Source organism: Oncorhynchus mykiss, chromosome 16, assembly GCF_057628025.1.
Source record: "Oncorhynchus mykiss isolate SJ-2025 chromosome 16, ASM5762802v1, whole genome shotgun sequence".
NCBI lineage: Eukaryota > Metazoa > Chordata > Actinopteri > Salmoniformes > Salmonidae > Oncorhynchus > Oncorhynchus mykiss.
In genome coordinates this window covers 5,466,068-5,491,044 of record NC_143037.1, presented here as the reverse complement: position 1 = coordinate 5,491,044, position 24,977 = coordinate 5,466,068, and the positions used below count along the sequence as shown (strand labels likewise).

The 24,977-nt window shown below is 44.6% G+C and overlaps 1 protein-coding gene across 2 annotated transcripts; it reads right to left on the bottom strand.

Moving 5' to 3' along the window:
* Positions 1 to 477: 477 nt before the first annotated feature.
* ly6pge (lymphocyte antigen 6 family member pge) lies at positions 478 to 19,875 on the bottom strand. 2 transcript variants are annotated; one of them, XM_036945848.2, is made up of 3 exons: positions 19,650 to 19,875; positions 8,736 to 8,864; positions 478 to 5,663 (listed from the first exon to the last, which is right to left on the bottom strand). In XM_036945848.2, exons 1-3 carry the CDS (start codon positions 19,708 to 19,710, stop codon positions 5,467 to 5,469), a joined length of 387 nt encoding a protein of 128 aa, XP_036801743.2. In that variant the 5' UTR covers positions 19,711 to 19,875; the 3' UTR covers positions 478 to 5,466. The 2 variants fall into 2 exon arrangements, with proteins under 2 accessions (XP_036801743.2, XP_036801744.2); XM_036945849.2 differs by having other exon boundaries at positions 8,748 to 8,864.
* Between the last annotated feature and the right edge of the window lie 5,102 nt (positions 19,876 to 24,977).

The following is a 24,977-nucleotide window of genomic DNA, read 5'->3' as shown; positions in this document are numbered from 1 at the left end:
CACAACTTCAGCTTTTGGACGTTAACAAAGCAACAGTCCATCTTAACTCCTCCTCCACATTTACTGGATTGGTTGAACAGTGCAGAAGAGAACCTCCCCCAACAGGTAGTTTGAAGGGGATCTAGTTTCAGGTGTTTCTTTTACGCCTGCTACATTAGGTTATGGATAACATGACGAACCTCACTTGACTTGATAGAAACTTCTTCCCAAATGTGATTATATACGAACGAGTGATATACTATAGTGGCTTGAATCAAAATAAATGATAAGATGGTTTGTGAGTAATTTATAAATGGTTAATAATTAATTTACATGTCTATTATATCAATCTGTGATAACTCTGTAATAAAACACATTGGTTGAAACTGTTTACCATTCTAATACATCTCAATTGATGATCCACCCAAAGGCTTTAGTTTCTTAAAAAGATAACTATATATTCTTCATAAATTAATATATTTACTGACACAATGGAAATGCAGAAATGAAAAACTATTTTATTGAATTTATTATTTACAGTTGACGACAGAGGGAGAAAAATAAGTTGAACATTGCTTTCTTTAGTTTAGATCATCACTATTGGTTCGATCACGGAGGAGTCGAACACACATAGAGTTACATAGAGTTACAAACGACAGTGGGAGTAGATTGTTCCTAGTTCTTCCAACGATTGTCCTTTTTTTTTCCAATGTTGAGTTTCTTTTTTGAAGAAGATCTTTGCTCTAAAGATAAGAGATTCTAGCCTGGTCTCTGATCAGTTTAAGAAGTCATTGTACTTTAGTTGAAATTTTACTCAAATGTCAATGGTTACGATGCTGGTTGATGACCTTTTTCGTGAATTCAAATGTGTTGTCCACGTTGATTCCACATCAAAATAGGTTGACATATGACGTTGAACCAATGTTTATTCAACCAGTGTGTGCCCAGTGGGGTAGGTGTAGAGTTCCTTCCCTCTCCTTATCTCTCCTTCCCTCACCTTATCTCTCCTTCCCTCACCTTCTCTCTCCTTCCCTCACCTTATCTCTCCTTCCCTCACCTTCTCTCTCCATCCCTCTCCTTATCTCTCCTTCCCTCACCTTATCTCTCCTTATCTCTCCTTCCCTCACCTTATCTCTCCTTCCCCTCCTCATCTCTCCTCCCCTCACCTTATCGCTCCTTCCCTCACCTTCTCTCTCCTTCCCTCACCTTCTCTCTCCATCCCTCTCCTTATCTCTCCTTCCCTCACCTTATCTCTCCTTCCCTCAGATTATCTCTCCTTCCCTCTCCTTATCTCTGCTTCCCTCACCTTATCTCTCCTTCCCCTCCTCATCTCTCCTCCCCTCACCTTATCGCTCCTTCCCTCACCTTATCTCTCCTTCCCTCTCCTTATCTCTCCTTCCCTCACCTTATCTCTCCTTCCCCTCCTCATCTCTCCTTCCCCTCCTCATCTCTCCTTCCCCTCCTCATCTCTCCTTCCCCTCCTCATCTCTCCTTCCCCTCCTCATCTCTCATTCCCTCACCTTCTCTCTCCTTCCCTCACCTTATCTCTCCTTCCCTCACATTATCTCTCCTTCCCTCACCTTCTCTCTCCTTTCCTCACCTTCTCTCCGTATCTCTCCTTCCTTCACCTCATCTCTCCTTCCCTCACCTCATCTCTCCTTCCCTCACCTCATCTCTCCTTCCCTCACCTTATCTCTCCTTCCCTCACCTTATCGCTCCTTCCCTCACCTCATCGCTTCTTCCCTCACCTCATCGCTCCTTCCCTCACCTCATCGCTCCTTCCCTCACCTCATCTCTCCTTCCCTCACCTCATCTCTCTTTCCCTCACCTCATCTCTCCTTCCCTCACCTTATCTCCCCTTCCCTCACCTTATCTCTCCTTCCCTCTCATTATCTCTCCTTATCTATCCTTCCCTCACCTTATCTCTCCTTCCCTCACATTATCTCTCCTTCCCTCACCTTCTCTCTCCTTTCCTCACCTTCTCTCCGTATCTCTCCTTCCTTCACCTCATCTCTCCTTCCCTCACCTCATCTCTCCTTCCCTCACCTTATCTCTCCTTCCCTCACCTTCTCTCTCCTTCCCTCACCTTCTCTCTCCTTCCCTCACCTTCTCTTTCCTTCCCTCACCTTATCTCTCCTTCCCTCTCCTTCTCTCTCCTTCCCTCACCTTATCTCTCCTTCCACTCCTCATCTCTCCCCTCACCTTATCGCTCCTTCCCTCTCCTTCTCTCTCCTTCCCTCACCTTATCTCTCTTTCTCTCACCTTATCTCTCCTTCCCTCACATTATCTCTCCTTCCCTCACCTTCTCTCTCCTTCCCTCACCTTCTCTCTGTATCTCTCCTTCCCTCCCCTCATCTCTCCTTCCCTCACCTCATCTCTCCTTCCCTCACCTCATCTCTCTTTCACTCACCTTATCTCTCTTTCCCTCACCTTATCTCTCCTTCCCTCCCCTCATCTCTCCTTCCCTCACCTCATCTCTCCTTCCCTCACCTCATCTCTCTTTCCCTCACCTTATCTCTCTTTCCCTCACCTTATCTCTCCTTCCCTCACCTTATCGCTCCTTCCCTCACCTCATCGCTCCTTCCCTCACCTCATCGCTCCTTCCCTCACCTCATCGCTCCTTCCCTCACCTCATCTCTCCTTCCCTCACCTCATCTCTCTTTCCCTCACCTCATCTCTCCTTCCCTCACCTTATCTCTCCTTCCCTCTCCTTATCTCTCTTTCCCTCATCTCATCTCTCCTTTCTTCACCTTGTCTCGCAAATGTTATTTTTCTATTTTCTTTCTAAACTGAACAAAAATATAAACGCAACATGTAAAGTGACCCAGAAATGTTCCACACGTACAAAAAAACGCATTTTGTGCACAAATGTGTTTACATCCCTGTTAGTGAGCATTTCTCCTTTGCTAAGATAATCCATCCACCTAACAGGTGTGGCATATCAATAAACTAATTAAACAGCATGATCATTACACAGGTGTACCTTGTGCTGGGGGCAATAAAAGGCCACTCTAAAACATGTCGCTGTCACGGATCCCTCCGGAAATGTCATTAGGCACACCTGGATCCCTATTCCCATTTGATTAGTAATTGTATACCTGTGCCCTTTGTCTAGTAGCCTGGACCTAGATATGTTTGAGCTGCCTTGCTAGTCTCTCTAGAAAGACAGGTAGCCTCCCACAAAGTACCAATGTTCTTACACCTCTGTACAATGTCAGCTTGGCATAGAAGACAGGAAGGAGTTGGGACATCCAGCTTTCTCATGTCACTGACTTATCCGCTTGTTGCCTTTAGTGTAAACAGCACAATTCCCACCCACATTTAAACTCTGCTGACCCAAACTCTTGAATTGTTGGGAGAGACGTCTCTCTGAAGAGGACTCTCTCTGCAACAACCAAGAGAATCTGCCCTGGGTCTGGGATTTCCGAAACGAATGTCTTGCCAACTCGTGACAACGGCCATGGGAGGTTGGCAAGACAGCACAAACAGATCTTGGACCAGGTTAAGTTCCTTCAATCCCATAGTTCCAAAATACATTCAGACCTGATAAATAGTGAGATGGACTGTGATTGGCTTGAACACCTGTACGTCCAGCCAATCATCTTTAGGAGTACCAGATTAGAACCGGTCCAGATCTTTAGTTACAACCCATCTTATGACACTTTCTATTGTCCACACATGCACAAGCATGATTTAGCGGCCGTGTGTGTTGCTGTTGTTTGAGGAATGGAATGAATTAAATGTTGGTGTTGGACAGGGTTTGGGTTAGAGTGAAAGATTGTGAAGAAATTAGTTAGAGAAGGATGGGACAAGGATGTCTGCATGTCTTGAGGAGCTGTAGGTGGAGGCTATAAGGATGTCTGCATGTCTTGAGGAGCTGTAGGTGGAGGCTATAAGGATGTCTGCATGTCTTGAGGAGCTGTAGGTGGAGGCTATAAGGATGTCTGCATGTCTTGTGGAGCTGTAGGTGGAGGCTATAAGGATGTCTGCATGTCTTGAGGAGCTGTAGGTGGAGGCTAGAGAAGGATGAAGAGCTGTAGGTGGAGGCTAGAGAAGGATGAAGAGCTGTAGGTGGAGGCTAGAGAAGGATGAAGAGCTGTAGGTGGAGGCTAGAGAAGGATGAAGAGCTGTAGGTGGAGGCTAGAGAAGGATGAAGAGATGTAGGTGGAGGCTAGAGAAGGATGAAGAGATGTAGGTGGAGGCTAGAGAAGGATGAAGAGATGTAGGTGAAGGCTAGAGAAGGATGAAGAGATGTAGGTGGAGGCTAGAGAAGGATGAAGAGATGTAGGTGGAGGCTAGAGAAGGATGAAGAGCTGTAGGTGGAGACTAGAGAAGGATGAAGAGATGTAGGTGGAGGCTAGAGAAGGATGAAGAGATGTAGGTGGAGGCTAGAGAAGGACGAAGAGATGTAGGTGGAGGCTAGAGAAGGACGAAGAGCTGTAGGTGGAGGCTAGAGAAGGATGAAGAGATGTAGGTGGAGGCTAGAGAAGGATGAAGAGATGTAGGTGGAGGCTAGAGAAGGATGAAGAGATGTAGGTGGAGGCTAGAGAAGGATGAAGAGATGTAGGTGGAGGCTAGAGAAGGTGTTGCTGAAGCATATGGGTTTCCTATAAGGCTGGGAACGTTGGATGGCGAGGAGTTAGATTACATAGTTGGTCGTACTTAGATTGGGAGTGGCGGGTACAGTAGATATGGGTAGTTAGTTGGTATGACTGGGTTTAGGTTAGGTTGGTTTGGGTTGGGTTTGTTGTAGGTTAGGTTGGTTTGGGTTGGGTTTGTTGTAGGTTAGGTTGGTTTGGGTTGGGTTTGTTGTAAGTTAGGTTGGTTTGGGTTGGGTTTGTTGTAGGTTAGGTTGGTTTGGGTTGGGTTTGTTGTAGGTTGGGTTTGTTGTAGGTTAGGTTGGTTTGTGTTGGGTTGGGTTTGTTGTAGGTTATTTTGGTTTGGGTTGGGTTGGGTTTATTCTGGGTTGGGTTTGTTCTGGGTGGGTTTGTTCTGGGTTGGGTTTGTTCTGAGTTGGGGTTGGGGTTGTTCTGGGTTTGTTCTGAGTTGGGGTTGTTCTGGTTTGGGGTTGTTCTGGTTTGGGTTTGTTCTGGGTTGTTATCGGTTGGTTTGTTCTGGGTTGGTTATATGGTGATATCAATGGTTATTTTATTGTGTGTTACTTTAGATACTTTAGATAGGCAGAGTTAGATGGCAGAGTTAGATGGCGTAGTCGGCCAGAGTGGGGATGGTAGCTGAGGCTTGGAGAGGTGGGGTTTGAGTCGGGTAGAGTAGGGTAGGGAAGGGAGGTAGGTGGGGTAGTTGGCATGGCTGTTGGTTTGTGCTGGGTTTAGTTTGAGAAGAGGGTAGGGAAGGGAGGTAGGTGGGGTAGTTGGCATGGCTGTTGGTTTGTGCTGGGTTTAGTTTGAGAGTAGGGTAGAGAAGGGAGGTTGGTGGGGTAGTGGTGGGGTAGTTGGCATGGCTGTTGGTTTGTGCTGGGTTATATGTTTAGTTTGAGATCCAGTGGAGGAGCAGGGGAAGGAGGAGCAACAGGTAGCTGAGACTTCCTTCCAGCTTGGATACGTTTCCTGTCACGTTGCAGTCATCAGAGAAACAGCAGTGAACTCTGACCCCTGGTGACCGGTAACCCTGACTGTTGGCCTGGCTACAGAAAGACTTGTAGGAGCAGGACTTCATCACTCCGCCTGAGAGAGAGAGAGAGAGAGAGAGAGAGAGAGAGAGAGAGAGAGAGAGAGAAAGAGAGAAACAGAGAGAGAGACAGAAAGAGAAAGAGATACAGAAAAAGGGAGAGAGAGAGAGAGAAGGAGAGATATTGACAGAGAAAAAAGAGAGAGAGCGAGAGCGAGACAAAGTATGAATGGAGAGGGAGCAGGGGTGAGAGAGTGCAGAGGGAGAAGAGAGATTAACATTGAAATGCCTTTGTTAATACACAGGGTAACATTTTACATAATGCCTGCAGGTATTTGCGTTTGTATTTATCAGGGATCCCCATTAGCTGCTGGCCAGAAGTGAAATTAAGAAAAAAAACAGAAAAGTGTATTCACCCCCTTTGCTATGAAGCCCCTAAATAAGATCTGGTGCAACCAATTTCCTTCAGAAGTCACATAATTTGTTAAATAACGTCCACCTGTGTGCAGTCTAAGTGTCACATGATCTGTCACATGATCTCAGTATATATACACCTGTTCTGAAAGGCCAAGAGTCTGCAAAACCATTAAGCAAGGGGCACCACCAAGCAAGCGGCACCGTGAAGACCAAGGAGTTCTCCAAACAGGTCAGGGACAAAGTTGTGGAGAAGTACAGATCAGGGTTGAGTTATTTAAAAAATATCCGAATCTTTGAACATCCCACGAAGCACCATTAAATTCATTATTTAAAAATGTAAAGAATATGGCACCACAGCAAACCTGTCAAGAGAGGGTCGATACTAAAACTCACGGACCAGGCACGGAGGGCATTAATCAGAGAGGCAACAAAGGGACCAAAGATAACCCTGAAGGAGCTGTAACGCTCCACGGTGGAGATTGGAGTATCTCTCTCAACAGAGCTGGGCTTTACGGAAGAGTGGCCAGAGAAAAGCCATTGCTTAAAGACAAAAATAAGCAACACGTTTGGTGTTTGCCAAAAGGCATGTGGGAGACTCCCCAAACATATGGAAGAAGGTACTGGTCAGATGAGACTAAATTTAGCTTTTTTGGCCATCAAGGAAAACGCTATGTCTGGCACAAACCCAACACCTCTCATCACCCCGAGAATACCATCTCCACAGTGAAGCATTGTGGTGGCAGCATAATGCTGTGGGGATGTTTTTCATTGGCATTGACTTGGGAAACTGGTCAGAATTGAAGGAATTGATGGATGGTGCTAAAATTCTTGAGGGAAACATGTTTGTCTTCCAGAGATTTGAGACTGGGACGGAGGTTCACCTTCCAGCAGGACAATGACCCTAAGAATACTGCTAAAGCAACACACAAGTGGTTTAAGGGGAAACATTTAAATGTCTTGGAATGGCCTAGTCAAAGCCCAGACCTCAATCCAATTGAGAATCTTTGGTATAACTTAAAGATTGCTGTACACCAGCGGAACCCATCCAACTTGAAGGAGCTGGAGCAGTTTTACATTGAAGAATGGGCAAAAATCCCAGTGGCTAGATGTGCCAAGTTTATAGAGACAAACCCCAAGAGACTTGCAGCTGTAATGGCTGCAAAAGGTGGCTCTACAAAGTATTGACTTTGGGGGGGATAGTTCAAGTTTTCTGTGTTTCTTTTTGGTCTTATTTCACAATAAAAAAATATTTAGAATAAAATAGAAAAGATGTTGCATCTTCAAAGTGTTGTGTAAATCAAATGATACAAACCCCCCAAAAAATCTATTTTAATTCCAGGTTGGAAGGAAACAAAATAGGAAAAAATGCTAAGGAAGTGGACACTTTCACAAGCAACTATATGGACAGATCTGGGACCAGATTAGAGACACGCAGATCTGGGACCAGACCAGAGACACACAGATCTGGGACCAGACCAGAGACACACAGATCTGGGACCAGACCAGAGACACACAGATCTGGGACCAGACCAGAGACACACAGATCTGGGACCAGATCAGAGACACAAAGATCTGGGACCAGACCAGAGACACACAGATCTGGGACCAGATCAGAGACACACAGATCTGGGACCAGACCAGAGACACACAGATCTGGGACCAGACCAAAAACACACAGATCTGGGACCAGACCAGAGACACACATATCTGGGACCAGACCAGAGACACACAGATCTGGGAGCAGACCAGAGACACACAGATCTGGGACCAGACCAGAGACACACAGATCTGGGACCAGATCAGAGACACACAGATCTGGGACCAGACCAGAGACACACAGATCTGGGACCAGACCAGAGAAACACAGATCTGGGACCAGACCAGAGACACACAGATCTGGGACCAGACCAGAGACACACAGATCTGGGACCAGACCAGAGACACACAGATCTGGGACCAGACCAAAAACACACAGATCTGGGACCAGACCAGAGACATACAGATCTGGGACCAGACCAGAGACACATAGATCTGGGAGCAGACCAGAGACACACAGATCTGGGACCAGACCAGAGACACACAGATCTGGGACCAGACTAGAGACACACAGATCTGGGACCAGACCAGAGACACACAGATCTGGGACCAGACCAGAGACACACAGATCTGGACCAAGTTTGATTTCATCATTTCTGAACTAGGTTTGCAAAAATTCATAACATTTTCCCCAAATTTTCCAGAGATCCAGTTTCTCGTACAGGATTCTGCCTTTCCTGCTCATTCTTTCCTGATTCCAGGGATCATATACCTGGATTTCTGAGGAAACTGGTCATTTCGGGACGGATACCAAAATGTTGCAACGACATCAACAAACATATAATCATCCTAATTAAGACCCTGAATGTAAGTCTCTGTTATCTCTTCATGTCCCCGCTGGGACTTCCCCCAACTCCCTGCTGTGTCTGGGCTGGGGGTCCAGACAGAACAGTCTGTCATGTCCTCAGACACACTCAGGACACAAGCATGTGCAAACACACACACACACACACACACACACACACACACACACACACACACACACACACACACACACACAAACACACACTTACTCACGTAACAAGCAGTGTATGAACCCAGTACATTTGACCCATGTAAACTACATAAATGGGTCATGGTTTGCAGGGTACCAGAGTTGTAGATTACACACTCACTGTTTAACTCACTTCCGTGTCCTCGTACTACAGCGCAAGCGTCAGAGTAGCTTGGACAGGTTTTTGAGCCCTGACGATTGCAGTCTTCATCACTAGAACCCATGCAGGTATAGCATTGTAGGGCTTCACCTGGACAAAGAGAGGAAGACAGAGAACATTAGGAGAGGAAGAGAGAGGAAGAGAATGAAAGCCTTAGAAAGAGTCAGGGAGAGAGAGAGATGAGAGATGCGAGGGAGAGATGAGAGAGTGAGAGAGATATGAGAGAGAAAGAGAGAGAAGAGATGAGCGAGAGATATGAAAGAGAGAGGATGAGAGAGAGAGATGAAAGAGAGATATGAAAGAGAGAGATGGGAGAGAGAGATGAGGAGGAGAGAGAGAGAGACAGAGAGGTGAGGAGAGAGAGAGAAAAGGAGAGAGAGAGAGAGAGAGAGAGAGAGAGAGAGGAGGAGAGAGAGAAAGAGAGAGAGAGAGAGAGAGGAGGAGAGAGAGAGAGAGAGAGAGAGAGAGGAGGAGAGAGAGGAGGAGAGAGAGAGAGAGACAGAGAGAGGAGGAGGAGAGAGAGAGAGACAGAGAGAGGAGGAGGAGAGAGACAGAGAGAGAGAGAGGAGGAGCGAGAGAGAGAGAGAGGGAGAGACAGAGAAAGGAGGAGGAGAGAGAGAGAGAGAGAGAGAGAGAGAGAGAGAGAGGAGGAGGAGAGAGAGAGAGAGAGACAGAGAGAGGAGGAGAGAGAGAGAGAGAGAGAGAGAGAGAGAGAGAGAGGGGGAGAGAGAGGAGGAGAGAGAGAGAGAGACAGAGAGAGGACTACACGATTAACGGTGGATTCAACACTGGCCTGAGGAGACATGTTACAGTACTGTTGTTAAAAAACACCGACATAAAACTAAATGCCCACAGTATTATATACAGTACACTCACTTCTCATAATTCTCTGCAATGAGTTATGATACATGCACCAAGCATAGAGAACACAAAGACAACATACCCAGCATAGACAACCCAATACAGAAGCTTAGTTCCTTTGTTTTGTCTTTGTTTTAGTCAGGGCGCAGCTGTCAACCGTTGTCCCTGATTGAGAACCATACATAGGTAGCCTGGTTTCACCTCTACAAAATGTTGAGGTGATTATTTTCTGATCTGTGTTTTGCTGCACCGTTCAAGACGGTTAGTTTTTTTGTCGTTTTTATTGTTTTTGTTCAAGTGTTCAGTATCCGTATTAAATACAATATGGACACTTACCACGCTGCGCATTGGTCTGACATGTCTTACTCCTCGTCTGAGAGGGACGAAGACAAGCGTTACAATGCAGCCGTACAACCACATCCATCCAACCAAATAAAACGTATTTTTCCACAACATCGGCTTACAAAGCAGCATTCAACCTGACCATGACATCGCCAAGTCATCACAAATATGTTGTAATGACGTCGCTGTAACTCGTTTTGACTGCCGAGACGTTAACCAAGCAGCGTGCAGCTACAGAAAACAGCCAGGGATGACTCTGCCAGGTCAGAGTGAGGCATCTAACAGGTCTCTGAAGACAAACAACACAAATGTGTTGTTCACTGGACCACCCCTGTTACAGACAGTAGAGACTGGACCACCCCTGTTACAGACAGTAGAGCCTTTGACCACCCCTGTTACAGTACAGTAGAGACTGAACCACCCCTGTTACAGACAGTAGAGACTGGACCACCCCTGTTACAGACAGTAGAAACTGGACCACCCCTGTTACAGACAGTAGAGACTGGACCACCCCTGTTACAGACAGTAGAAACTGGACCACCCCTGTTACAGACAGTAGAGACTGGACCACCCCTATTACAGACAGTAGAGACTGGACCACCCCTGTTACAGACAGTAGAGACTGGACCACCCCTGTTACAGACAGTACAGTAGAGACTGGACCACCCCTGTTACAGACAGTACAGTAGAGACTGGACCACCCCTGTTACAGACAGTAGAAACTGGACCACCCCTGTTACAGACAGTAGAGACTGAACCACCCCTGTTACAGACAGTAGAGCCTTTGACCACCCCTGTTACAGACAGTACAGTAGAGACTGGACCACCCCTGTTACAGACAGTACAGTAGAGACTGGACCACCCCTGTTACAGACAGTAGAGACTGGACCACCCCTGTTACAGACAGTACAGTAGAGACTGGACCACCCCTGTTACAGACAGTACAGTAGAGACTGGACCACCCCTGTTACAGACAGTACAGTAGAGACTGGACCACCCCTGTTACAGACAGTAGAGACTGAACCACCCCTGTTACAGACAGTAGAGACTGGACCACCCCTGTTACAGACAGTACAGTAGAGACTGGACCACCCCTGTTACAGACAGTAGAGACTGGACCACCCCTGTTACAGTACAGTAGAGACTGGACCACCCCTGTTACAGACAGTAGAGACTGGACCACCCCTGTTACAGACAGTACAGTAGAGACTGAACCACCCCTGTTACAGACAGTACAGTAGAGACTGGACCACCCCTGTTACAGACAGTAGAGACTGAACCACCCCTGTTACAGTACAGTAGAGACTGGACCACCCCTGTTACAGACAGTACAGTAGAGACTGGACCACCCCTGTTACAGACAGTAGAGACTGGACCACCCCTGTTACAGTACAGTAGAGACTGGACCACCCCTGTTACAGACAGTAGAGACTGAACCACCCCTGTTACAGACAGTAGAGACTGGACCACCCCTGTTACAGACAGTACAGTAGAGACTGGACCACCCCTGTTACAGACAGTAGAGACTGGACCACCCCTGTTACAGTACAGTAGAGACTGAACCACCCCTGTTACAGACAGTAGAGACTGGACCACCCCTGTTACAGACAGTACAGTAGAGACTGGACCACCCCTGTTACAGACAGTACAGTAGAGACTGGACCACCCCTGTTACAGACAGTAGAGACTGGACCACCCCTGTTACAGACAGTAGAGACTGGACCACCCCTGTTACAGACAGTACAGTAGAGACTGGACCACCCCTGTTACAGACAGTAGAGACTGGACCACCCCTGTTACAGACAGTAGAGACTGGACCACCCCTGTTACAGACAGTAGAAACTGGACCACCCCTGTTACAGACAGTAGAGACTGGACCACCCCTGTTACAGACAGTAGAGACTGGACCACCCCTGTTACAGTACAGTAGAGACTGGACCACCCCTGTTACAGACAGTACAGTAGAGACTGGACCACCCCTGTTACAGTACAGTAGAGACTGGACCACCCCTGTTACAGACAGTAGAGACTGGACCACCCCTGTTACAGACAGTACAGTAGAGACTGGACCACCCCTGTTACAGACAGTAGAGACTGGACCACCCCTGTTACAGACAGTAGAGACTGGACCACCCCTGTTACAGACAGTAGAGCCTTTGACCACCCCTGTTACAGACAGTAGAGACTGGACCACCCCTGTTACAGTACAGTAGAGACTGGACCACCCCTGTTACAGACAGTAGAGACTGGACCACCCCTGTTACAGACAGTACAGTAGAGACTGGACCACCCCTGTTACAGACATTACAGTAGAGCCTGGACCACCCCTGTTACAGACAGTACAGTACAGACTGGACCACCCCTGTCACAGACAGTAGAGACCGGACCACCCCTGTTACAGACTAGGGTAAAGACATAACACCATGTCAGCTGTCCAACCAGGCGATGAGTAAACACCCTGTTTTAAATTGATGATACATGTTGTGACGTGCTCAGTGCTGACTGTCTGGCTTATCGTGTTACTGTCAGAAATGTGATATCATCATTGCATTTACGTTGTAATCAGAGATTTGATTCAAAGTAAACGTCAGACTTAACTCTGTCTCGTTACGTTCTTTTAAACAGAACAACACCAGACGTCAGGAACGTAGCGTAACTAGCCAATGTAACGTAACTAGCCAATGTAGCGTAACTAGCCAATGTAACGTAACTAGCCAAGGTAACGTAACTAGCCAATGTAACGTAACTAGCCAATGTAACGTAACTAGCCAATGTAACGTAACTAGCCAATGTAGCGTAACTAGCCAATGTAACGTAACTAGCCAATGTAACGTAACTAGCCAATGTAACATAACTAGCCAATGTAGCGTAACTAGCCAATGTACCGTAACTAGCCAATGTACCGTAACTAGCCAATGTAATGTAACTAGCCAATGCAACGTAACTAGCCAATGTAACGTAACTAGCCAATGTAGCGTAACTAGCCAATGTATTGTAACTATCCAATGTAACGTAACTAGCCAATGTACCGTAACTAGCCAATGTAACGTAACTAGCCAATGTAGCGTAACTATCCAATGTACCGTAACTAGCCAATGTACCGTAACTAGCCAATGTAACGTAACTAGCCAATGTAACGTAACTAGCCAATGTAATGTAACTAGCCAATGTAACGTAACTAGCCAATGTAGCGTAACTAGCTAATGTAGCGTAACTAGCCAATGTAACGTAACTAGCCAATGTAACGTAACTAGCCAATGTAGCGTAACTAGCCAATGTAACGTAACTAGCCAATGTAGCGTAACTAGCCAATGTAACGTAACTAGCCAATGTAACGTAACTAGCCAATGTAGCGTAATTAGCCAATGTAATGTAACTAGCCAATGTAGCGTAACTAGCCAATGTAACGTAACTAGCCAATGTAACGTAACTAGCCAATGTAGCGTAACTAGCCAATGTAACGTAACTAGCCAATGTAACGTAACTAGCCAATGTAACGTAACTAGCCAATGTAACGTAACTAGCCAATGTAACGTAACTAGCCAATTTAACGTAACTAGCCAATGTAGCGTAACTAGCCAATGTAACGTAACTAGCCAATGTAACGTTACTAGCCAATGTAACGTAACTAGCCAATGTAACGTAACTAGCCAATGTAGCGTAACTAGCCAATGTAACGTAACTAGCCAATGTAACGTTACTAGCCAATGTAGCGTAACTAGCCAATGTAGCGTAACTAGCCAATGTAACGTAACTAGCCAATGTAACGTAACTAGCCAATGTAACGTAACTAGCCAATGTAACGTAACTAGCCAATGTAACGTAACTAGCCAATGTAGCGTAACTAGCCAATGTAGCTTACCAGGTCAGTAAGGCTTTACACAGTTATATAAGGACAGAGGAACATCACACACCACCTAGAGGTGTGGGGCCTCAGCGCCTTGTTTCTCTGAGTAGACTACAGGAGTCCCACCTATAGTTACCGAACCCCAGCCCCGTAGTCAGCCTGGCAGCGTCACGTCTGCTTCAAAACACCTTCCTAATATTGAGTTGCACCCACCCTCCCTTTTTGGCCTCAGAAGAGCCTCAATTTGTCGTGGCGTCGACTCTACAAGATGTTGACAGAGTTCCACAGGGATGTTCGCCCATACTGACTCTACAAGGTGTTGACAGAGTTCCACAGGGATGCTGGCCCATGCTGACTCTACAAAATGTTGACAGAGTTCCACAGGGATGCTGGCCCATGTTGACTCTACAAAATGTTGCCAGAGTTCTACAGGGATGATGGCCCATGTTGACTCTACAAAATGTTGACAGAGTTCCACAGGGATGCTGGCCCATGTTGACTCTACAAAATGTTGACAGAGTTCTACAGGAATGTTGTCCCATACTGACTCCAATGCTTCCCACAGTTGTGTCAAGTTGGCTGGATGTCCTTTGGGTGGTGGGCCATTCTTAATAAACACAGGAAACTGTTGAGCGTGAAAAACCCAACAGCGTTGCAGTTCTTCTCTCACTCAAACTGCTGTGACTGGCACCTACCCACCATATTCCGTTCAAAGCCACTTAAACCTTTTGCCTTGCCCATTCACCCTCTGAATGACAAACATACACAATCCATGTCTCGATTGTCTCAAGGCTTAAACATCCTTCTTTAGCCCGGCTCCTCCCCTTCATCTACACTGATTAAAGTGGATTTAACAGGTGACATCGATAAGGGATCATAGCTTTCACCTGGATTCACCTGGTCAGTCTGTGTCATGGAAAGAGCAGGTGTTCTTAATGTTTTGTACACTCAGCCTATGTTTCTGACCTTGTATACTTAACTGCCATTGCACAGAACAACGATTAAACCTTAAACAATGGTACAGTGTTTGTCACACATACACATTCGAATCCTAATTAGTCCATTACCTCAATCCCAATTAGTACATTACCTCAATCCTAATTAGTCCATTACCTCAATCCCAATTAGTACATTACCTCAATCCTAATTAGTACATTACCTCAATCCCAATTAGTCCATTACCTCAATCCCAATTAGTACATTACCTCAATCCCAATTCAATCCCAATTAGTACATTACCTCAATCCCAATTAGTACATTACCTCAATCCCAATTAGTTATGGCAGTTAAGTATACAAGGTCAGAAACATAGGCTGATTGTACAAAACATTAAGAACGCCTGCTCTTTCCATGACACACAGACTGACCAGGTGAATCCAGGTGAAAGTTTTCATCCCTTATCGATGTCACCTGTTAAATCCACTTTAATCAGTGTAGATGAAGGGGAGGAGCCGGGCTAAAGAAGGATGTTTAAGCCTTGAGACAATCAAGACATGGATTGTGTATGTTTGTCAATCCCATTTAGTCCATTACCTCAATCCCAATTAGTACATTACCTCAATCCCAATTAGTACATTACCTCAATCCGAATTAGTCCATTACCTCAATCCCAATTAGTCCATTACCTCAATCCCAATTAGTCCATTACTTCAATACCAATTAGTACAGTAGCGAGGTGCTGGAAGAGTATGAAGATGAATTAAAAGGGTGTGATTGAAAAGGACAACAGCGGTGGAATAGATCAGGCTGGAAAGGGGTAAAAGGGGTAAAAGACAAGAGAACAAGTCAGAAGCAACAGTTTCTGGAAGTTGGAAGAGGTTATGCAAGAGAGAGGGCCAGGAGAGAGAGATAAAGTCTGGAAGAAGAAGAAGAGGAAGAAGAAAGGAGACGAAACAGAAGACAGAAGAGGAAACAAGGGAACAATAACTCTGAGAAATGAGGAAGAGGGAACAAGGGAACAATAACTTTGAGAAAGGAGGAAGAGGAAACAAGGGAACGATAACTTTGAGAAAGGAGGAAGAGGAAACAAGGGAACAATAAGTTTCAGAAAGGAGGAAGAGGAAACAAGGGAACAATAACTTTGAGGAAATGAGGAAGAGGAAACAAGGGAACAATAACTTTGAGAAAGGAGGAAGAGGAAACAAGGGAACAATAAGTTTCAGAAAGGAGGAAGAGGAAACAAGGGAACAATAACTTTGAGAAATGAGGAAGAGGAAACAAGGGAACAATAACTTTGAGAAAGGAGGAAGAGGAAGAGGAAACAAGGGAACAATACGTTTCAGAAAGGAGGAAGAGGAAACAAGGGAACAATACATTTGAGAAAGGAGGAAGAGGAAACAAGGGAACAATAAGTTTGAGAAAGGAGGAAGAGGAAACAAGGGAACACTAAGTTTGAGAAAGGAGGAAGAGGAAACAAGGGAACAATAACTTTGAGAAAGGAGGAAGAGGAAACAAGGGAACAATGAGTTTCAGAAAGGAGGAAGAGGAAGAGGAAACAAGGGAACAATAAGTTTCAGAAAGGAGGAAGAGGAAACAAGGGAACAATGAGTTTCAGAAAGGAGGAAGAGGAAACAAGGGAACAATAACTTTGAGAAAGGAGGAAGAGGAAACAAGGGAACAATAAGTTTGAGAAAGGAGGAAGAGGAAGAGGAAACAAGGGAACAATAAGTTTCAGAAAGGAGGAAGAGGAAACAAGGGAACAATACATTTGAGAAAGGAGGAAGAGGAAACAAGGGAACAATGAGTTTGAGAAAGGAGGAAGAGGAAGAGGAAACAAGGGAACAATAAGTTTCAGAAAGGAGGAAGAGGAAACAAGGGAACAATACGTTTCAGAAAGGAGGAAGAGGAAACAAGGGAACAATACATTTGAGAAAGGAGGAAGAGGAAACAAGGGAACAATAACTTTGAGAAAGGAGGAAGAGGAAACAAGGGAACAATGAGTTTGAGAAAGGAGGAAGAGGAAACAAGGGAACAATAACTTTGAGAAAGGAGGAAGAGGAAACAAGGGAACAATACATTTGAGAAAGGAGGAAGAGGAAACAAGGGAACAATAACTTTGAGAAAGGAGGAAGAGGAAACAAGGGAACAATAAGGTTGAGAAAGGAGGAAGAGGAAACAAGGGAACAATAACTTTGAGAAATGAGGAAGAGGAAACAAGGGAACAATAACTTTGAGAAAGGAGGAAGAGGAAGAGGAAACAAGGGAACAATACGTTTCAGAAAGGAGGAAGAGGAAACAAGGGAACAATAACTTTGAGAAAGGAGGAAGAGGAAACAAGGGAACAATAAGTTTGAGAAAGGAGGAAGAGGAAACAAGGGAACACTAAGTTTGAGAAAGGAGGAAGAGGAAACAAGGGAACAATAACTTTGAGAAAGGAGGAAGAGGAAACAAGGGAACAATGAGTTTCAGAAAGGAGGAAGAGGAAGAGGAAACAAGGGAACAATAAGTTTCAGAAAGGAGGAAGAGGAAACAAGGGAACAATGAGTTTCAGAAAGGAGGAAGAGGAAACAAGGGAACAATAACTTTGAGAAAGGAGGAAGAGGAAACAAGGGAACAATAAGTTTGAGAAAGGAGGAAGAGGAAGAGGAAACAAGGGAACAATAAGTTTCAGAAAGGAGGAAGAGGAAACAAGGGAACAATAAGTTTGAGAAAGGAGGAAGAGGAAGAGGAAACAAGGGAACAATAAGTTTCAGAAAGGAGGAAGAGGAAACAAGGGAACAATACGTTTCAGAAAGGAGGAAGAGGAAACAAGGGAACAATACATTTGAGAAAGGAGGAAGAGGAAACAAGGGAACAATAAGTTTGAGAAAGGAGGAAGAGGAAGAGGAAACAAGGGAACAATAAGTTTCAGAAAGGAGGAAGAGGAAACAAGGGAACAATACGTTTCAGAAAGGAGGAAGAGGAAACAAGGGAACAATACATTTGAGAAAGGAGGAAGAGGAAACAAGGGAACAATAACTTTGAGAAAGGAGGAAGAGGAAACAAGGGAACAATAAGGTTGAGAAAGGAGGAAGAGGAAACAAGGGAACAATAACTTTGAGAAATGAGGAAGAGGAAACAAGGGAACAATAACTTTGAGAAAGGAGGAAGAGGAAGAGGAAACAAGGGAACAATACGTTTCAGAAAGGAGGAAGAGGAAACAAGGGAACAATAACTTTGAGAAAGGAGGAAGAGGAAACAAGGGAACAATAAGTTTGAGAAAGGAGGAAGAGGAAACAAGGGAACACTAAGTTTGAGAAAGGAGGAAGAGGAAACAAGGGAACAATAACTTTGAGAAAGGAGGAAGAGGAAACAAGGGAACAATGAGTTTCAGAAAGGAGGAAGAGGAAGACGAAACAAGGGAACAATAAGTTTCAGAAAGGAGGAAGAGGAAACAAGGGAACAATGAGTTTCAGAAAGGAGGAAGAGGAAACAAGGGAACAATAACTTTGAGAAAGGAGGAAGAGGAAACAAGGGAACAATAAGTTTGAGAAAGGAGGAAGAGGAAGAGGAAACAAGGGAACAATAAGTTTCAGAAAGGAGGAAGAGGAAACAAGGGAACAATACATTTGAGAAAGGAGGAAGAGGAAACAAGGGAACAATGAGTTTCAGAAAGGAGGAAGAGGAAACAAGGGAACAATAACTTTGAGAAAGGAGGAAGAGGAAACAAGGGAACAATACATTTGAGAAAGGAGGAAGAGGAAACAAGGGAACAATAAGTTTGAGAAAGGAGGAAGAGGAAGAGGAAACAAGGGAACAATAAGTTTCAGAAAGGAGGAAGAGGAAACAAGGGAACAATACGTTTCAGAAAGGAGGAAGAGGAAACAAGGGAACAATACATTTGAGAAAGGAGGAAGAGGAAACAAGGGAACAATAACTTTGAGAAAGGAGGAAGAGGAAACAAGGGAACAATGAGTTTGAGAAAGGAGGAAGAGGAAACAAGGGAACAATAACTTTGAGAAAGGAGGAAGAGGAAACAAGGGAACAATGAGTTTCAGAAAGGAGGAAGAGGAAACAAGGGAACAATAACTTTGAGAAAGGAGGAAGAGGAAACAAGGGAACAATACATTTGAGAAAGGAGGAAGAGGAAGAGGAAACAAGGGAACAATAAGTTTGAGAAAGGAGGAAGAGGAAACAAGGGAACAATAACTTTGAGAAAGGAGGAAGAGGAAACAAGGGAACAATAAGGTTGAGAAAGGAGGAAGAGGAAACAAGGGAACAATAACTTTGAGAAAGGAGGAAGAGGAAACAAGGGAACAATAACTTTGAGAAAGGAGGAAGAGGAAACAAGGGAACAATAACTTTGAGAAAGGAGGAAGAGGAAACAAGGGAACAATAACTTTGAGAAAGGAGGAAGAGGAAACAAGGGAACAATAAGGTTGAGAAAGGAGGAAGAGGAAACAAGGGAACAATATGGTTGAGAAAGGAGGAAGAGGAAGAGGAAACAAGGGAACAATAAGTTTGAGAAAGGAGGAAGAGGAAGAGGAAACAAGGGAACAATATGGTTGAGAAAGGAGGAAGAGGAAACAAGGGAACAATACATTTGAGAAAGGAGGAAGAGGAAACAAGGGAACAATAAGGTTGAGAAAGGAGGAAGAGGAAACAAGGGAACAATAACTTTGAGAAAGGAGGAAGAGGAAACAAGGGAACAATAAGTTTGAGAAAGGAGGAAGAGTGAAATGGCATGAAAAAAAGAGGATGGATGAAAAATGAAAAAGAAAAGCTGGATGGATAGAAGAATAAAAGGAGAAAGTGGAGACAAGAGAGATAAAGAGATCAACATTGTATAGATTATCCCAAATTGTCCAGTATTAAAGCCAGAACCAGAGAACCAAAATAGTCCTTACTGTCGTTAATGAGAAAGAGTAGGGAGACGAGGAGCAGAATAGCGCTCTGGAAAGCTCTCATGTTGTTGGTGATGATGCTGATCCTTCCTTTGGGGTCTCCTTCCCTTGAGTGATGTGATCACACAATGAAAAGCAGGTTGTTTGCTTCGTGGTCCTTCCCTGGAACGATGAGATTGCACAATGAAAATACGTTGTTTTTTCGCTTGCTGGTCGTTCCCTGGAGAGATGTGATCACACAATGAAAAGCAGGTTGTTTGCTGCTAAACCCCTCTGATCTTAATCCCATCTTCATCTGCTAACAAGGAGCTAATACCTCATCCTGCCTGCACGGACTAGGAGATTAGCTGTTACTGGTTAGAGGTTAGCGTCTCCACTGGAGGCCTTTGGCTCTGGTAGCGGCTAGGTTAGCTTCTCCACTGGAGGCATATGGCTCTGGTAGCGGCTAGGTTAGCTTCTCCACTGGAGGACTATGGCTCTGGTAGCGGCTAGGTTAGCTTCTCCACTGGAGGCATATGGCTCTGGTAGCGGCTAGGTTAGCTTCTCCACTGGAGGCCTATGGCTCTGGTAGCGGATAGGTTAGCGTCTCCACTGGAGGCCTATGGCTCTCTATGGCTCTGGTAGCGGCTAGGTTAGCTTCTCCACTGGAGGCCTATGGCTCTCTATGGCTCTGGTAGTGGCTAGGTTAGCGTCTCCACTGGAGGCCTATGGCTCTCTATGGCTCTGGTGGTGACTAGGTTAGCTTCTCCACTGGAGGACTATGGCTCTGGTAGCGGATAGGCTAGCTTCTCCACTGGAGGCCTATGGCTCTCTATGGCTCTGGTAGCGGCTAGGTTAGCATCTCCACTGGAGGCCTATGGCTCTGGTAGCGGCTAGGTTAGCTTCTCCACTGGAGGACTATGGCTCTTGTAGCGGATAGGTTAGCGTCTCCACTGGAGGCTTATGGCTCTGGTAGCGGATAGGTTAGCGTCTCCACTGGAGGCCTATGGCTCTCTATGGCTCTGGTAGCGGCTAGGTTAGCTTCTCCACTGGAGGCCTATGGCTCTCTATGGCTCTGGTTGCGGCTAGGTTAGCGTCAGGCTGCGTTAGGACTGCCATAGGACTGCCATAGAGCTGCCATAGGGCTGCCATAGGACTGCCATAGGACTGCCATAGGGCTGCCATAGAGCTGCCATAGGACTGCCATAGGGCTGCCATAGAGCTGCCATAGGACTGCCATAGGGCTGCCATAGAGCTGCCATAGGACTGCCATAGAGCTGCCATAGGACTGCCATAGGACTGCCATAGAGCTGCCATAGGACTGCCATAGAGCTGCCATAGGACTGCCATAGGGCTGCCATAGAGCTGCCATAGGGCTGCCATAGGACTGCCATAGGACTGCCATTGGGCTGCCATAGAGCTGCCATAGAGCTGCCATAGGACTGCCATAGGACTGCCATAGGGCTGCCATAGGGCTGCCATAGGGCTGCCATAGGACTGCCATAGGGCTGCCATAGAGCTGCCATAGGACTGCCATAGGACTGCCATAGGACTGCCATAGGGCTGCCATAGGGCTGCCATAGGACTGCCATAGGGCTGCCATAGGACTGCCATAGGGCTGCCATAGAGCTGCCATAGGACTGCCATAGGACTGCCATAGGACTGCCATAGGGCTCCCATAGAGCTGCCATAGAGCTGCCATAGGACTGCCATAGGGCTGCCATAGAGCTGCCATAGAGCTGCCATAGAGCTGCCATAGGACTGCCATAGAGCTGCCATAGGACTGCCATAGGGCTCCCATAGAGCTGCCATAGAGCTGCCATAGGGCTGCCATAGGACTGAGCCTGCCTAGTTGATGTATGTGGTTTAGAATACCCGGGTTGTTCTCCATTGTTATTTTTTGTATATTATTTATACTAGCCACTATCGGGAGCCACCGTCAGTAATACCCACATGCATTTAGAACTGTGGTCTTAGTTTCCTTCAGTTTTATAGTCTACATTTATAACTGTAGTCTTAGTTTCCTTCAGTTTGTAGTCTACATTTATAACTGTAGTCTTAGTTTCCTTCAGTTTGTAGTCTACATTTATAACTGTAGTCTTAGTTTCCTTCAGTTTGTAGTCTACATTTATAACTGTAGTCTTAGTTTCCTTCAGTTTGTAGTCTACATTCATAACTGTGGTCTTAGTTTCCTTCAGTTTGTAGTCTACATTCATAACTGTGGTCTTAGTTTCCTTCAGTTTGTAGTCTACATTCATAACTGTGGTGTTAGTTTCCTTCAGTTTGTAGCCTACATTTATAACTGTAGTCTTAGTTTCCTTCAGTTTGTAGTCTACATTCATAACTGTGGTCTTAGTTTCCTTCAGTTTGTAGTCTACATTCATAACTGTGGTCTTAGTTTCCTTCAGTTTGTAGTCTACATTCATAACTGTGGTGTTAGTTTCCTTCAGTTTGTAGCCTACATTTATAACTGTGGTCTTAGTTTCCTTCAGTTTGTAGTCTACATTCATAACTGTGGTCTTAGTTTCCTTCAGTTTGTAGTCTACATTCATAACTGTGGTCTTAGTTTCCTTCAGTTTGTAGTCTACATTTATAACTGTGGTCTTAGTTTCCTTCAGTTTTGTAGTCTACATTTATAACTGTAGAGTTGGTTTCCTTCAGTTTGTAGTCTACATTTATAACTGTGGTCTTAGTTTCCTTCAGTTTGTAGTCTACATTCATAACTGTGGTCTTAGTTTCCTTCAGTTTGTAGTCTACATTTATAACTGTAGTCTTAGTTTCCTTCAGTTTGTAGTCTACATTTATAACTGTAGTCTTAGTTTCCTTCAGTTTGTAGTCTACATTCACAACTATAGAGTTGGTTTCCTTCAGTTTGTAGTCTACATTCATAACTGTAGTCTTAGTTTCCTTCAGTTTGTAGTCTACATTTATAACTGTAGTCTTAGTTTCCTTCAGTTTGTAGTCTACATTTATAACTGTGGTGTTAGTTTCCTTCAGTTTGTAGTCTACATTTATAACTGTGGTGTTAGTTTCCTTCAGTTTGTAGTCTACATTTATAACTGTAGTCTTAGTTTCCTTCAGTTTGTAGTCTACATTCACAACTATAGAGTTGGTTTCCTTCAGTTTGTAGTCTACATTTATAACTGTAGTCTTAGTTTCCTTCAGTTTGTAGTCTACATTCATAACTGTAGTCTTAGTTTCCTTCAGTTTGTAGTCTACATTCATAACTGTAGAGTTGGTTTCCTTCAGTTTGTAGTCTACATTTATAACTGTAGTCTTAGTTTCCTTCAGTTTGTAGTCTACATTTATAACTGTAGTCTTAGTTTCCTTCAGTTTGTAGTCTACATTTATAACTGTAGTCTTAGTTTCCTTCAGTTTGTAGTCTACATTTATAACTGTAGAGTTGGTTTCCTTCAGTTTGTAGTCTACATTCATAACTGTAGTCTTAGTTTCCTTCAGTTTGTAGCCTACATTTTGCATCATCCCATTCCATTTACCTTTCTTTCCTCTGTCATGTCCGTTTGAGTTGTTCCCGAGGTTCGCTAGCATTAGTGGATTATATTAGGTTGACGTTGTGTAATAATTTGGGACACGTTGTCCATTAGAATCATTCAGACCACACTTAGCAGGTTAAACCTGGAGCCTGGCGCACGATTCACAACGTACGCGATAACAGTTCCATAATTACTGAGAATTAGAGTAGAATATGGGACTCCCAATCACGGCCTGATGTGATGCAGCCTGGATTCGAACCAGGGACTGTAGTGACACCTCTTGCACAGTGGTCTAAGGCGCAGTGCCATCTACCAACTGGTATTTTAAAACTACCAGTTGGTAGATGGCATTCTTTCATTGATCACTATTTTCAGAATTCCGTTCTCTCGATGTATTCCAGTCTGTTCATTAAAATTCTATTTAAAGGCACACCGTATTTAAAGGGATGGCTTAAGTTAAATGTACTGAAAAGGGGATGAGGATTTTCAGTGGTTGAATTAAGACTTATTACGAGTGCACAAGGGAACCACACCTGCAAAGCCCATTACGCACCTTCATAAGGTAAGACCGAATACCAACTACTAAGAAGTGCGTAGGAGAGGCGTTATTTTGGAAAGGCGTCCGCGTGCTTTCCAGCCGAAGACTTCGTGCATATATTAAGATTACTTTTTTGTAACTTTTCTTTGTTTGTTTTGGACTTCGGTGAGGGTTTTTTTTCCGGCTGTTCAGACACACAAACACAAGAAAAATTGTGGAGACAAGCTGAAGTTCGGAGCCAAAGTCTACGCCCCTTCATAGTTGAATAGTCAACCGTAGGGATTCATTAATAAGGCTTTGTTGTCATTCAACGAGAGATAACCCATTTTCATGCACATTTCTTTTATTGAAAAATACCGCAACAAACATCTTAGATGTAAAATTATGCGACTGAGATTACTTCAGCAAAAAAACGTATGAATTAATGACAGATTTCTTGAGTTATCTCAGATTCGTTCTAAGATGGTGTACAGTATACTGGCTACAGTGTCTCAAAATGGACAAACAGTACTATTTTATCAAGCGAAAGTAGTTTAAGGAAGTATGGGAGCTCACTCCTTTGGCTCGGCTAGGCGCCAGACTAACTGAAGCATGCTGACGGATTCATGTCGGGATATCGGGCCCTTGGTGAAAGCCACAGGCCTTTTTAAAGGAACTAATTCATCAACCATGTATCTGTCAATAACTAATATAGTCATGGGTAGTATCTCTACCAATACAGTCATGGGTAGTATCTCTACAAATACAGTCATGGGTGGTATCTCTACCAATACAGTCATGGGTAGTATCTCTACCAATACAGTCATGGGTGGTATCTCTACAAATATAGTCATGGGTGGTTTCTCTACAAATACAGTCATGGGTGGTATCTCTACAAATATAGTCATGGGTGGTTTCTCTACAAATACAGTCATGGGTGGTATCTCTACAAATATAGTCATGGGTGGTATCGCTACAAATATAGTCATGGGTGGTTTCTCTACAAATACAGTCATGGGTGGTATCTCTACCAATACAGTCATGGGTGGTATCTCTACCAATACAGTCATGGGTGGTATCTCTACCAATACAGTCATGGGTGGTATCTCTACAAATACAGTCATGGGTGGTATCTCTACCAATACAGTCATGGGTGGTATCTCTACCAATACAGTCATCAGTGGTATCTCTACCAATACAGTCATGGGTGGTATCTCTACCAATACAGTAATGGGTAGTATCTCTACCAATACAGTCATGGGTGGTATCTCTACCAACACAGTCATGGGTGGTATCTCTACCAATACAGTCATGGGTAGTATCTCTACCAATACAGTCATG